At 39.1% G+C, this 15,742-nt stretch overlaps 1 protein-coding gene across 3 annotated transcripts in view; it reads left to right on the forward strand.

The window, feature by feature from the left end:
* Positions 1-15,742, forward strand: part of Usp33 (ubiquitin specific peptidase 33) — a 67,296-nt gene that overhangs the window by 41,593 nt on the left and 9,961 nt on the right. For all 3 annotated transcript variants that reach the window (XM_042677084.1, XM_042677086.1, XM_042677085.1), the window contains exons 16-21: positions 1,636-1,681; positions 2,188-2,368; positions 2,868-2,994; positions 3,922-4,091; positions 6,860-6,941; positions 9,926-10,034. In XM_042677084.1, coding sequence (XP_042533018.1) covers positions 1,636-1,681; positions 2,188-2,368; positions 2,868-2,994; positions 3,922-4,091; positions 6,860-6,941; positions 9,926-10,034 — 715 coding nt within the window. The remainder of the gene's footprint in view (positions 1-1,635; positions 1,682-2,187; positions 2,369-2,867; positions 2,995-3,921; positions 4,092-6,859; positions 6,942-9,925; positions 10,035-15,742) is intronic.

Raw genomic sequence — 15,742 nt, forward strand, 5'->3', positions numbered from 1 at the left:
AAATAAAGCAAACTTGTGTACCTTAGGAAAGATTTTATTATTTTGATTTTGAAGCCTTTGGAAAGCTGAGTTGGCCTGGAGATAGATCCTTCCTATTTATTTATTTATTTATTTACTTACTTACTTAATGTCAGTCCTGAGGTTTAAACTCAGGGCCTGGGTGCTGTCTCTGTACTTTTGTGCTCAAGACTAAAGCTCTACCACTTTGAGCCACAGCTCCACTTCCAGCCTTTTTTTTTTTTCCTGGTGGCTAATTGGGATAAGAGTCTCCCTAGTTTTCTGCCCCGGTCGTGGGGTTTGAACTCTGGGCCTGAGTGCTGTCCCTACGCTCTTCAGCTCAAAGCAAGCGCTCTACTGCTTGAGCCACAGCGCCACTTTTGGTTTTCTAGTGGTTTATTGGAGATAAGAGTCTCATGGAGCTTCCTGCCCAGGCTGGCTTTGAACTGTGATTCTCAGATCTCAGCCTCCTGAGTAGCTAGGATTACAGACGTGAGCCACCGGGCGCCCAGCGCCTGGGCTGGTTTTGAACCATGATTCTCAAGTCATCACCCAGCTTCATGAGTAGGTAGGATTATAGGAATGAGTCACTGGTGACTAGCAGATCCTTTCTTTGCAAGCCAAACAGTCTGGGATAAAGAACACAGTGAAGCTGCATGCTGGTGGCTCAAACCTTGTAATTCTTGTCTGAGGACTGGTTCAAAGCCAGCCTGGGCAGAAAAGTCCATGAGACTCTTATCTCCAGTTAACCAACGAAAAGCCAGAGATGGGTGGGCTCCAGTGGTAAAGAGCCAGCCTTGAGCACAAAAGCCAAGTGAGAGAGTGAGGACTTGAGTTCAAGCCCCACTTTTTGCAGAAAAGAAAAATAAAACGTCAAAGGGGCTTGGAAGATGGTGGCTCAGTGGTAGAGTGCTTGCCTTGCATGCATGAGGCCCAGGTTCTATTCCTCAGCACCACATAAGCAGAAAAAGCCAGAAGTGGCACTGTGGCTCAAGGGTAGAGCACTCACCTTGAGCTGAATAGCTGAGGGACAGCGCCCAGGCCCCATGGCCCATAGGGGCGTGGGGGCCGTGGGGGGAATCGTCAAAGTTGAGACCCATCAAGTGTATGTTAATACTGGTTATTACTAACAACCTTATATTAAGTTTTCCCCTCATATTGAAGAATAAAAATTTACTCAGACTGAGGCATGAAGATTAGAATTTGAGATTATCTGGGCTACATAGCAGAACCTTTTGTTAAAAAAGAAAACCCACAAAATTAATTAGATAATTCTTCTAGCAGTACCCAGGCCTAAACTCAGGGCTCTGCAGTCAGTTAGTTTGCTTGCTTGGCTGGTACTCTACCTTTTGAGTTATGCCCCATCCTTCCAAAATAATTTTATACTATTTGTAATTTTTTATGTAGTTTTACTTAACAGATAGATGTGATATCTTGGGTTCAGTTAATTTTCACAATAGGACTCCAGTGTTTCATTATTAGGGTATTTAGTGCATAAATACATAACATAATTTATTTGGGGACATTCAATCTGATACCTTTTATCTGTGTATTTTCTAAAATATTTTTGTGGTATATTTAAATTTACTAAATCTTTCTACAGATTCACTTATTTTTCTTTTTGTTTTTTACCCTTAGATTGAGGAATGGAGTAAAGTTTTGTAAGGTTCAAAAGTTTCCTGAGGTATGGGCTTTACTTTAACTCATTTCTTCAATGTAGTAAAGCATTAATATAACACCATGTAACAAATTCTTTTAGCATGATTGAAGAATAGAGTGCTCTTCCTGTTATATTATGCTGAACATGATATAATCAGTCTTTGTAAGATATTGCCAGTTATAAACTATAAAATTAGAAAAGCAAGGAAAAAATTAGGAAGAACCAAGTTTTACCATTTCCATGTCAATCATCTCTGAGATTAGGTTATAACTGGGAGGCTGATAGTTGGCTCTGGCAATTCAAAGTAAACATTTAATTGGTTCCTTTCTAGGGTATAAACTAATAAATAAAATACCTTTTTCAGTAAAACTTTATAAACAACTATTCATTGATGTATAATTTCATTTTTATCCAACATCTCAATTTCTTGCTTGTAGAATAAAAATCTTAGTGTGCTGGTTTTTACTAATTGGAATTCTGTTTGTCTTTTGTAATGACAAATTACAGTTTTAAACTTTACTCTTTTTTAGATTTTATGTATTCACCTTAAAAGATTCAGACATGAGCTGATGTTTTCCACCAAAATCAGCACCCATGTTTCATTTCCACTAGAAGGCCTAGATCTTCAGCCATTTCTTGCTAAGGACAGTCCAGCTCAGATTGTGACATATGATCTTCTGTCTGTCATCTGTCATCATGGGACTGCTAGTAGTAAGTATATAATTTTTGTATTTGTCCTCAGCTAAAATATACATACTGGAATTGGTTGCTTAAATAAAGCCTGTTTGACCAAAATAAGTGAATTAAGTGAAGATTTTACTTTGGTTATTAAAAATATGGCATATTACCAACATAAAGAAATAGTAAATGTTAAAGAAAATGTTAATTACCCTAATTTGATCATTATATTGTGTGTGTGTGTATATATATAGCTCCCTCTCTCTGTATAGGATTATCATATTGTTCCCCATAAATAAATAGTTCATTATGTCTTTAAGAAGCTAAACCAGGAGGATTGTAAGTTTCAGAGTAGTTTGTTCTAGATAACAAGACCTTGTCCCTTATCTTTAAAAGAAAACTAGATAAATAAGTGGTATGAGGATACATAGTGAAAAAAAATACAGTACTTGTTGTATGTTAGCGGCTTTACTAGGCCCTAGGGATTCAAAGGTTATTCTTGGTTAATTTGTATTACTGTAATTTCTTACAGGTGGACACTATATAGCCTATTGCCGAAATAATTTAAATAACCTGTGGTATGAATTTGATGATCAGAGTGTTACTGAGGTTTCAGAATCTACTGTCCAAAATGCTGAAGCTTATGTTCTTTTCTATAGGTAATGGAAATAACTATCTCACAGACTTGCTGTTTTACAAATAATGAAAGACCATCTCACTAAGTTATTAATGAATTCTAAGACTTTGAAATAGATTGCTGAGTAAAGATTACAAATCGTTTTAATCATGAAAATAAAATATTTTTAAAGGTCATCTTTAGAATGGTTTATCAGAAAATGTTAAATCATTAGGAAGGGCAAAAGGACTTTTTTTTTTAAGAAAGGTTCAAATAAAATAGTGAGGAAGTGTGGCTCAAGCCAAGAGTAGAGCCCAACCTTGAAGCTATAAAAGCCACAGGAGGGCATGAAGCACTGAGTTCAAAACCTAGTATGAGGGTGCACATATGCCCCTACCCACTTTTCTCTCTCCATGACTTTGCTGTGTGGTTGTGTCTCTGCCTATAATTTTAGCTACTCAGGAGGCTGAGAACTGAGGATCACAGTTTTCAAAGCCAGTTGGGCAAGAATGCCTATAAAGGGCTTATCTCCAATTAGCACCATGCTTGAGCAAAAACCTCAAAAAAGATAGTGTCCAGGCCCTGAGTTCAAGCCCTAGTACTGGCATACACACAAAAAAATGACCATAGAATTGAAGACCAGATTTCCTGCTATAATGTTTTGTTACTACAAACTTTTCCCCCCAGTATCTTATGAAAGAGAAAGAAACAGGAACATAGAGTATTTAGCATGATTATATTAACAAACATTTGAATTTCTACCATGTCTCAGTGGTTAGGTAGACAGCAGTAGTTTATCATCTGTAGGAATATATAATGTATTTGAGAAGTGGTATAAAGACTATTTCTCTTGAAATTTCCAAGGACTGGTACTATTTACAGTATCAGTGTGTGCATTAAGAGGAAAACTCAGTCTAGTAGTCTATGTAAAATATACATAGTGAATTTAATGGATCATTGTCCTCAACAGGAAAAGCAGTGAAGAGGCACAAAAAGAGAGGCGAAGGATATCAAACTTGTTGAACATAATGGAACCAAGCCTCCTTCAGTTTTATATTTCTCGACAGTGGCTAAATAAATTTAAGACCTTTGCGGAACCGGGCCCTATTTCAAATAATGATTTTCTTTGTATTCATGGAGGTAAGAAATGCTGTCCTGGAAAGTAGTGGAATGTGTTGTTAATTTGCAAATTAGGAAGAGCTAACATTTTCTTCTTCTGTTTGACAGACTGTAGTCCAACTGAATGTATTTCATTCCATATGGCTTCAGAAATAAGCCTTGTATGCCCTTTCTTTTTCTTTCTTCAAGCTCTCACTATATCCCTCAAACTCCTCTGAGTGCTGGGATTATAGATTACTGTCACTGCACTTGACTTTGTGATCATAGGCATAGAATCTATATTCAATATACCCTCTTTATTGAACATATAATTATCGAGTACCTGTTTGAAACACCGTTCTTGGATAGACTAAAAATGTCAGTAATCTTCTGTTGTTAAATCATTAATTTCATTATAGAAAGTGATATTAATAGCTAATTACAGTATAGTGAATCTTCTGTAAACGCATCATTTTTCAGCTGTCATCTGCAGCTCTAGTTCATATCCTTTTTGTCTGAGTGAGTAACTTGCTCTTGGGCTAGGTGTAGTGTGGTATGCCTGTAATCCCAGGTACTTTGGAGGCGAGATTGAATTACAATTTGGGTAAAATTAGCATTACCTTATTTCAACCTGAGTATATTAGTCATGCCTATAATATCAGCTAATTGGGAGGCTTAAGTAGGAGGACTATGGTTAGGCTCTCCCCAGGTAAACATGCCAGATGACATCTAAAAAATAACTACAACAGACCCGGGGATGCAGCTCAAGTGGTAAAGTGTGTGCCTATCAAGTGCAAGACTCTGATTTCAAGCATCAGTACTATCAAAAAGGAAAAAAAAGGCCAGGCACTGGTGGCTCACACCTATAACCCTAGCTACTCAGGAGGCTGAGATCTGAGGATCACAGTTCAAAGCTACCCCAGGTGGGAAAGTCCATAAGACTTTTATCTCCAATTTACCAACAGAAAACTGCAAGTGGAGCTGTGGCTCAAAGTGATACAGAGCACTAGCCTTGAGCAAAAGAACTCAGGGACAGTGTCCAGGCCCTGAGTTCAGGCTTCACAATCACAAAATTAAAGCAAAACAAACAAAAAAACCAATAACTTGTTCTTTTTAGTTTGGAATGTATTTGGGATTTAACAAGAAAGCTTTATGTTAATTTTATGTAATTTACGCTTGTTTGGCCATGTTAAAATTTTTCCTACAATAATGGGACTTTTGTATGTTCTATGACCATTGTAGTTGAAGACTCTATATTTAAATTTTTTCTTATTTGATGGTATTACAGCGTTGCACTTGTTAGGCTGGTTGCTCCCATGCCTCTAATCCAGCTTTTTTTTTTTTAACTGGTTAATTGGTGATAAAGAGTTTTGGGACTTTTCTGCCTAGGTGAGCTTTGAGTCACAATCTTCAGATCTCAGTCTTGTTAAAGTAGTTAGGAAGGCTGGGAAGGTGGCTCAGTGGTAGAGCGCTTGCCTTGCATGCCTGAGGCCGTGGGTTCGATTCCTCAGCACCACATAAGCAAAAAGAAAAAAGCCGGGGGCTGGGAAGGTGGCTCAGTGGTAGAGCGCTTGCCTTGCATGCATGAGGCCCTGGGTTCAATTCCTCAGCACCACATAAGCAAAAAGAAAAAAGCCGGAAGTGGCGCTGTGGCTCAAGTGGTAGAGCGCTAGCCTTGAGCCAAAGAGCTGAGGGACAGTGCCCAGGCCCAGAGTTCAGGCTCCACGACCAGACCCAAAAAAAAAAAAAAAAGAAAAAAGAAAAAGAAAAAAGCCGGAAGTGGCGCTGTGGCTCAAGTGGTAGAGCGCTAGCCTTGAGTTGAAGAGCTGAGGGACAGCGCCCAGGCCCAGAGTTCAGGCCCCACGACTGGACTCCCCCCCCCCCCATCCCGCCCCCCCCCCCAAAAAAAAAAAAAAAAAGTAGTAGGATTCTAGGCATGAGCCACTAGAGCTTGGCTTTATAAACTTTTAAATGCTGGTTAATGTCTGGCCAATCATTATTCTTTTTTTTCTTTTTCTTTTTTTTTTGTCGGTCATGGGGCTTGAACTCTGGGTCTGGGTGCTGTCCCTCAGTGCTTCAGCTAAAGGCTAGCGCTCTACCACTTGAGCCACATACAGCCTTTTCTGTTTATGTGGTGCTGAGGAATTGAACCCAGGGCCTCATGCATGCGAGGCAGGCACTCTACCACGGAGCCACCTTCCCAGCGCCTCCAGTCATTATTCTTAAACATTTTCTTCAAAAAAGGAAACTAGTAATCATTTTTGGTGATTATTTTTCCTAAAGATAAACATATGCCTTGAAGTTCATGTTCAGTTGTTTTTTTGTTTCTCATTTTGGTGGTGATAGAGATTGAATCCAGAACCTTGTGCAAATTAAGCATGTGCCTACCACAAAATTACATCCATAAGCCCAGAAATATATATATATATATATATATATATATATACATATATATATATATATATATATATATATATATTTAGTTTAGGATATTTCTGTCTCTTGTGATTTTACTCTAAAGGTAACTAAAAAGAATATCAAGCCAGGCAAGGATGGCTCACCTGTGGAGACTCCATCTCCAGAATAATCAGCAAAAAGCCAAGTGATCGCAGTAGATCCTAACTTTAAGCCATGGTATTCATACAGGGGGAAAAAAATGAATTTTATGAACTGGGGATGTAGCTCATTGGTAGAGTTGCTTACTCAGCATGTGCAAAGCTCTGGTTTCTTCCCCAGCACTGCAGAGCAAACCAACAGTTTAATCTTTGAAAGTATTATGAAGAATGAGTCAAGTCTAACTTTTTTTTTAGGTGTTCCTCCTCGGAAGGCTAGTTATATTGAGGACTTGGTTTTGATGTTGCCTCAGAACATTTGGGATAACCTATATAGCAGGTTTGTTTTTAAAGTTAAATAATATAGTATGGTGAAAAACCAGTTAAAGTGGTAAAGGGGGATTAGATTGTTTCACAGATGCTTCTTATTGTTTGTTCTTATTTATTCATTCTGAAATGTAGCGAGTATGACTGTTGTCTAGCTAATTCTAATTTTTTGTCCTGTTTTTCTGTAAAGATGAACTGTGATATTTAACTTTACCTTATTTAAAAGATGTCACATGCCCCCTGTAATGAAATCTTACGTTGTAGGAATATTTCCCAATATGAATAATCTTAAGTTTTAAATTTTATTTTAAAACGTATGTACCTCTGTGGTTCAAGTGGTAGAGCACTAGCCTTGAGCTGAAGAGCTGAGGGACAGTGCTCAGGCCCAGAGTTCACGTCCCACGACCGGACCCAAAAAAAAAAAAAAAAATGTATGTACCACAATTTTTCTACTAATTAGTACTTCCTCCCCTCCCCCCCTACTGGGGTTTGAGCTTGAGCCTCACACTTGCATGGAGTGCTTGCTTGGCTGGTACTTTACCACTTGAGCCATGTTTCAGCCTTTCTTTTTAGCTGGTAATTTTGGAGATAAGTCTACCAGACTTCTTTGCCCAGGCTGGCCTTGAGCCATGATGCTCTGAATCTCAGCCTCTTGAATAGCTGGGATTATAAGTATGAGCTACACTAAATATTGAAAGTACATCCCTTTGCTAGGTGGTTCACATCTGTAATCCTAGCTAGTCAGTGAGTAGAGATCTGAGGATTGTGGCTCAAAGCCAGCCTGAGTCTATGTAACTCTTATCTCCAAGTAACCACCACAAAGCCAGAAATAAGAGTTATGGCTCAAGGCGTAGAGAAGCAGCCCTGAGTTAAAAAGCTAAGGCCCAAGACTTGCACAAAAAAATAAAAATAAAAAAATTGCACCTTGCTGGGCCCAGGTGTCTTGTTTTATAATCCTATCTACTTGAGAGGATGAGATTGTTGGGAGCATGGTTTAAGGTCAGCCCAAGTAGAAAAGAGTTTAAGATACTTTTCTCAATAAAGAATTGAGTGAAGTAGTATACAGGTATATGATAATGTAACTTAACATAGGGAGTTCTGGGAATATGGCTTAGTGGTATAGTGCTTGCCTAGCATGTATGAAGCCCTGGGTTCGATTCCTCAGTATCACATAAACAGAAAAGTCCAGAAGTAGCACTGGGGCTCAAAGTGGTAGAGTGCTATCCTTGAGTAAAAAGAAGCTCAGGGAAAGTGCCCAGGCCCTGAAGGCCCAGATTGGCAAAAACAAAACAGCAGCAACAAAAAGCACCAAAAAACCCATAGATTGATTGCATCCAAGTTTGTACTTAAGCAGTAATAGAGATCCTAACTCAAAAATAGCAGGTAAAAAATCAGGGGTTGGAGGGCTTAGCTGTAAGAGCTAATCAGGAGGCTGAGATCTGAGGATTGTGGTTCAAAGCCAGCCCAGGCAGAAAAGTCTGTGAGACTCTTATCTCCAATTAACCACCACAAAACAAATGGCACTGTGGTTCAAGTGGTAGAGTGCTTGCCTTGAGCTGAAGAGTGCAGGACAGTGCCCAAACTCAAGAGTTTAAGCTCCATGACGGAGAGAGTGTACTAGCTTTAATAAGCCCACTGAGGCACTGAGTTCAAAATCCCAATACAAACAAAAAAACATGACTTGAATGCTTCTTAGTTGAGAGACCTTGGGAAGCCTTTATTTGATAAAAGCTTGAATGTGATTATTTTTATAATTGAGATTTATACATTGTATACTCATTTTTGAAAACTGCTTTTATTTTCTTGTTTCTAACATTTGTAGCAGATGTTTGGGAAGGAAGAAATGTAGATGAAGCAAGTTAAGCAACACACAGATAGTGTTGTTTAATAAAGTGAAGTTCCCAAACAACTTTTTATTTTCACATTGAGAATTTACTTTTTATTTGTATTTTTTATTTATTTTACTTTTTGGGTCTGGTCATGGGGCCTGAACTCGGGGCCTGGGCGCTGTTTCTCAGCTCTTCAGCTCAAGGCTAGCTCTCTACCACTGGAGCCCCAGTGTCACTTCCGGCTTTTTTCTTTTTTGCTTATGGGGTCCTGAGGAATCGAAGCCAGGGCCTCATGCATGCAAGGCAAGCGCTCTACCACTGAGCCACCTTCCCAGCCCTTATTTTTATTTTTTTACTTTTATTATTTTTGCCAGTCCTGGGGCTTGAACTCAGGGACTGGGCACTGTCTCTAAGCTTCTTTTTTTGGGGGAGGGAGGTCCGGTTGTGGGGCCTGAATTCTGGGCCTGGGCGTTGTCCCTCAGCTCTTCAGCTCAAGGCTAGCACTCTACCACTTGAGCCACAGCACCACTTCCCGCTTTTTTCTTTTGCTTATGTGGTGCTGAGGAATTGAACCCAGGGCCTCATGCATGCAAGGCAAGCGCTCTACCACTGAGCCACCTTCCCAGCCCCATCTCTAAGCTTCTTTTGCACAAGGCTAGCTCTCTAACACTTGAGCTATAGTGCTACTTCTGGCTTTTTCTGTTTATGTGGTACTGAGGAATTGAACTTAAGGCTCCATGCCTACTAGGCAAGCACTCTACCATTTAGCCACATTCTCAGACCTACTTTTTAATTTTTATTTTGATCATCTCGTGTGAGTGTAAGCCCATATTGAGGTTTGAACTCAGGGCCTCACACTCTTGAGCTTTTTGCTCCAGGTTGAGACTGTACCACTTGAGCTACAACTTCACTTCAAGATTTTTGGTGTTAATTGAAGATTAGAGTCTTAATAACTTTTCCTGTTTAGTCTGGCTTTGCATTGCAATCCTCAGATCTCAGCCTCCTGTGTAGTTAGGATTATAGGTGTGAGCCACCAGTGCCGAATAAAAGTTATTTTTAACTGGGAATTTAGCCATTTACTAAAAAGCTAGGAATGGATTAAAAAAAAACAACATCATCTTTCTTTAAGAGTATCATGGTTTTGATTCTTAAATTCTACATGCTTTAGGTATGGAGGAGGACCAGCTGTCAACCATCTGTACATTTGTCACACTTGCCAAATTGAGGCAGAGAAAATAGAAAAAAGAAGAAAAACTGAATTGGAAATTTTTATTCGGGTAAAAAAAGTAATGCTTTTCAAATTGTAAATGATGTAAGGACAGAGATGAAGATCTAACAATAAGCAGAGCTATATTTTATTAGTAAAATGATTGGGTGAAAGTGTTGTAATAGATTTCAGGTACCCTGAGTGCATGACAGTGATTGACCTAAGACAGTTTACTATAGTTGTGCTGAGGTGTTCTCCCTTGTGGGCTTTATTTTTATTGATTTACAATAAATTTTATGTATTGGTAATGGCAAGAAACCTTCTTATTAAAATGGGTAAAGTCTATAAAATAGGTTTCTTGGTGGTGGTGTATATAGTACATTCTCTAGTTTCATCCTTTTGTGAAATATAGGACTTTTTTTTTTTTTTTTTAAATATAGGACTTTTTAACCATCTGGTTTCCTTAGAATCATTATGAGACATTCTGTGATTGTAAACAGAATTTAAAAAAATGAACAATCAGGTTTATAGAGAGGACTAATATGGTTCCACCTTTTGGGGACAACAAGACATCTTTTCAGAGTGCTGTGTTACCAGTAATGCAGCTCAGTTATTCAAGACATTTTAAGGTTTTTTTTTTTCACCCAAGAGGCATGCTTATTGACAGTTCTACTAGGACAGTGTAAGGGGGAGGGATAATAACACTAGAGAGACTTATAGAGGATGTGGTGTTGTGTCTCAAGTTGTAGAGTGCTAGCCTTAAGCACAAAGAGGCTTAGGGAATTCAAGCCCCACAACCAATAACAACAACAGCAACAACAACAACAACAACAAAGAGATTTGTGATTAGTATAAACAAGGGTGAAGATGTTAAAGCGAACCAAAATAAGATGTCCTGTATATTCAACATTATGTCTACCCAGCATGTTTCTAGACCGATATATACCTCCCTATCTTTATTTTTTTTTAAATGAAGGAAACTAAAGTTTATCTAAAGAAATTTTTACTTATGGAAAGTATTAAAGTAGAGATTCATTTTACTTAGGCCTCATTTTATTCCTGGATCTACGGAAGCAAATTTTATTTGAATATCAAAAAATAATTCATTTTATGGTAGTACATGCCTATAATTCCAGCACTTAGAGGAGGCAGAGATAGCAGTTTGGATGTTTGTATCATTTGTACTTACTCTTTATAAAATACTAATTACAAAGGGAAGACAAAGTTTTACTAGAAAATCCTAGTAGCACTTCAAGGAAGTTGTTAAAGTGAACATCTTTAGAAATAGAATAAATCAACCACCAGAAGAAAAAGTTTTTTTTTTTTTTTTAAATTTTATTTATTTATTTATTTATTTAATTTTTGTTGGTCGTGGGGCCTGAACTCTGGGTCTGGGCACTATCCTTAAGCTCTTCAGCTCAAGGAGAGTGCTCTACCACTTGAGCCACAGCACCACTTCTGGCTTTTTCTGCTTATGTGGTGCTGAGGATTCAAACCCAGGGCATAATACATGCAAGGCAAGCACTCTACCACTGAGCCACCTTCGCAGCCCCATGGACAAATAGTTTTTGTCTTTCATGCTTTCCATATAGTCCACATATTATTGATAGTATTTAATCTAGAGCATTATTAACAAAGAACCCTGGAAAAAGTAGGCTTCTCTTTTATTTTTTTATTTAAAAATTTTTATTGTAAAAGTGTAACTTTTTTCCATTAGTGGGAATTATGCAGTTGTCTTTGTCAGATGAAGGTGTCCTGAACTCCTGTGTTTCTTATTCTCTTTGAGCACATACCTCATCTGGGTAGGCTTCTCTTTATAGAAGAAAATATAAGAATGGACAGAAGTGAGCCAGGCGCTGGTGGCTCACACCTGTAATCCTAGCTACTCAGGAGGCTGAGATCTGAGGATTGCAGTTCAAAGCCAGCCTGGGCAGGAAAGTCTATGAGACTCTTATCTCCAGTAAACCACTAGAAAACTGGAAGTGGCGCTGTGGCTCAAGTGGTAGAGTGCATGCCTTGAGCTGAAGAGCTGAAAGACAGTGCCCAGGCCCAGAGTTCAAGGCCCACAACCAATTCCCTCGCCCCTCCACACACACAAAAAAAATGGACAGAAATTATGCTCATGTACAGGAAATATAGTAATTTGCTCCTTTGTCCACTCTGAATCCACTTGGACTCATCCATCCAAGCAAAAATAGTAACATCATTATGTTCTACCTCACCATGGTAAAACTAGCTCATAAGTCAGTATATGCTACATTTACCCATTCACTAAATGTGGAAGGCCCTCAGTCCCATTAGTAACTGTATCCATTTCTAGATGATGGATATCAATCTTTAAGTTCAATCAATGCTACCAGTCTTTCTTTTATAAAGATGACTAAGGGTTAAGTGTATGGTTCAATGGTAGGCCACTTTTCTAGTTTTCATAGGTGCTTGTTTCTTCATAAGCACCACAAAAATAATAAAACTAATCAGGTGTGGCAGATGTCTATAATTCCAGCTACTTGAGATGCCAAAGTAGAAGGGCTGATTTTCAGGCCAGCCTCAGCAACAGAGTATATATACATTTTTCTCAAAAATCAGTAAGCCAGGCACCGTGGCTCACACCTGTAATCCATAGCTACCCAGGAGGCTAAGATCTGAGGACTGAGCCAGCCTAGGCAGGAAAGTCCATGAGACTCCTCTATCTCCAATTAACCACCAGAAAACCAGAAGTGGTGCTGTGGCTCAAATGGTAGAGCACTTAGCTTGATCTGAAGAGCACAGGGACAGCACACAGGCTGAGTTCAAGCCCTATGACTGACCAAAAAAAAAAATCAGTAAACCAGTAAAAATAAAGAATACTATGTTAAACACCACTATTATAATGGTACTAGAGTGAAAGAAAAAGGTAAAATGAAAACTCAAAATACAGTAAATGTTTATAAATATGTAGTTAGAACACGGAAGAAATACGTTTCTACTCTTGATCACCCCCCATTCCATATTCCACTTTTTTTTTTTTGTCAGTTGTGGGGCTTGAACTCTGGGCCTGGGTGCTGTCCTTCAGCTCTTCAGCTCAAGGCACGTGCTCTCCCACTTGAGCCACAGCTCCACTTCCCCATATTCCCTATTTTCTTAGCTAGACCTGAGCTGATTGTGTCTGAATTTACCTGGTAAATAACCTAGACCTTCACTCTAGAATGTTTTGAGCCTTTAGAAGTTTTAATATCTATTAGATTTCTCTAGCTAATTAACTGAACCTTTATAGAAACACTAACCTGCATAGAGGGTTGGAATAGTTGTTTCCAGAAAGATGTTTCTATGTCTTAAGTTTTGTTTCGTGAATTAACCTTAATGATTGATAAAAAAAAAATGTGACTTTGTTTGGATAAAGGATTTTTTTTTTTGGGGGGGGGGGCGCAGTCCTGGGGCTTGAACTCAAGGCCTGAGTGCTGTTTCTGAGTCTCTTAGTGTTCACGCTCTACCAATTGAGCCACAGAGTTATTTCCCACTTTTTTGAGTAGTTTATTGGAGATAAGAGTCTCATGGGGATTTTTCTCCCTGGGCTGGCTTCAAACCGTAATCCTCAGATCTGAGCTTCATAAGTAGCTAGGATTACAGGCATGGGCCACTGGTGCCCGGCTGGATAAAGAGTTTTTCTTAGGACTTGGAGATGAAAGTTGGAGTTACATATGTAGCCTAAATCCAATAGGAATCTTTCTAAACAGGCAAAGAGTGGGAAGACACAGAGGATGAGGTGAAAACAATGTAAAGGTGGCAGCATAGACTGTAGGTAGAAGGTTCTAGGGGAAGGAAATGGAATATGTCCTACAGGCTAGATTCTGGATTTCTGATGTCCAGAATTATGAAAACAAATACCTTTTTCAGCCACCAAGTCTATAGTCATTTGTAATAGTAGCAATTAATGCAGTGGGTATAATCTCCTGGCTTCCAGATAGAATCATCTTTGTTCTTGTATATCAGTCATTTTATTCACCCTTTATAACTGGGACCTATTGTAAACTCCTCTTTACTTGTTGTCTCAGGGACATGAGAAACACAAAATATTTATGGAGCGGTCTCAGCTTGCAATCCAGTAAAGCTATACTTGGATGTTTTATATCCGAACTAGTATAGGCTAAAGTTGTAAATATGGAAAGCACAGCTTTTGTCAGTGTGTCAATAATAATATAGATGAGTTTCCCATTTCCTGTCCCTAGCCTCATATATTCTAGTTATGGTGGTAAAAAGATAATGGCTTCAGCCGGGCGCCAGTGGCTCATACTTGTAATCCTAGCTACTTAGGAGGCTGAGATCTGAGGTTTGCAGTTCAAATCCAGCTTGGAAAGGAAAAGTCTATGAGACTTTTTGTTGTTGTTGTTGTTGGTCATGAGGGCTGAACTCTGGGCCCAGGCACTGTTCCTCAACTCTTCAGCTCAAGGCTAGCACCCTACCACTTGAGCCACTGCACCACTTCTGGCTTTTTTCTGCTTATGTGGTGCTGAGGAATCGAACCCAGGGCCTCATGCCTGTGAGGCAAGCACTCTACCACTGAGCCAATTTCCCAGCCCATCCCCCCAGGCTCTCATCTCCAATAAACCACTCAGAAAACTGGAAGTGGCGCTGTGGCTCAAGTGGTAGAGCACTTGCCTTGAGCTGAAGAGCTGAGGGACAGTGGTGAGGCCCAGAGTTCAAGCCCCACAACTGACCAAAAAAAAAGAAAAAAGATACTAGTTTCTGCTTTGTAACATATACCACCTAATGTGGGACAGTTCCAGGCTTACCAGTTGTTGCCTCTAGATACAAAACTTGAGTCTTTAATAGGGCAGCAGCTCCTGGGTGCCAGCACATAGTAAGATAAATGAGTCTTTTCAATCCAGAAACATTGCAGTTGGCCTTTTTATGGCTATGAATGAGACATTCAGTAAGTCCAGGAATGGTAGTACTGGATGAAACATTGAGAGATAGGAAGGTAGGTCGAAATCCTAAATTATATGTAATGAAAGGAATTATATGCAAATAATATAGAGAATTCACACAATGCAATAACTAGGCAAATATTCCAGCTAAGAAATAAATGAAGATTTGAACAGATATTACTACTAAGAAGCCATAGCTAATAAGCACCTGCAAGAGTACATAGTCATTATGGAATTCTCATATGAATGCAAAATGCTACATGCTAACATAATTTGGTAGGTTTTATTTGTTTTGTGGGTGATGGGAATTAAATCTGGGGTATCATACATACTTCACAGGTGCTATACACTGAACTCTATCCTCAGAATGGTAGTTATATTTTTTTAAAACAAAAATTCAACACCTAGCATTTAAGTCATAATGCCACTTATATGTACTCCAGAGAAATGACAATTTACAATTATATAAAACTTGTAAAAGCATGTAATTGCTCATAAATTGCCCCCAAGTGGAAACAATTGAAATGTGCATTAGCTGCCAAATGGACAAGTAAGATGTCTTATATTCTTACAATGGAACACTCCTTGGCATAAGAAGATCATGGATCAAACCAAGCATGGTGGCGCATGGTGGTACATGATTGTTCCCAGCAATTAGGAGGCTGGGGCAGGAGGACTTTTGAGTTTGAGGTCAACTTGAGCTACTTAGCTAGACCCTGTCTTTTTTTTTTTTTTTTTTTGGGTCAGTTGTGGGCTTGAATTCTGGGCCTGGGCCATTGTTCCTCAGCTCTTCAGCTCAAGGTGAGCACTCTACCACTTGAGCCATAGCACCACTTCCAGGTTTTTCCGTTTATGTGGTGCTGAGGAATCGAAC

Source organism: Dipodomys spectabilis, unplaced genomic scaffold (genome assembly GCF_019054845.1).
Source record: "Dipodomys spectabilis isolate Male_0828 unplaced genomic scaffold, ASM1905484v1 ptg000002l, whole genome shotgun sequence".
Classification (NCBI taxonomy): Eukaryota; Metazoa; Chordata; class Mammalia; order Rodentia; family Heteromyidae; genus Dipodomys; species Dipodomys spectabilis.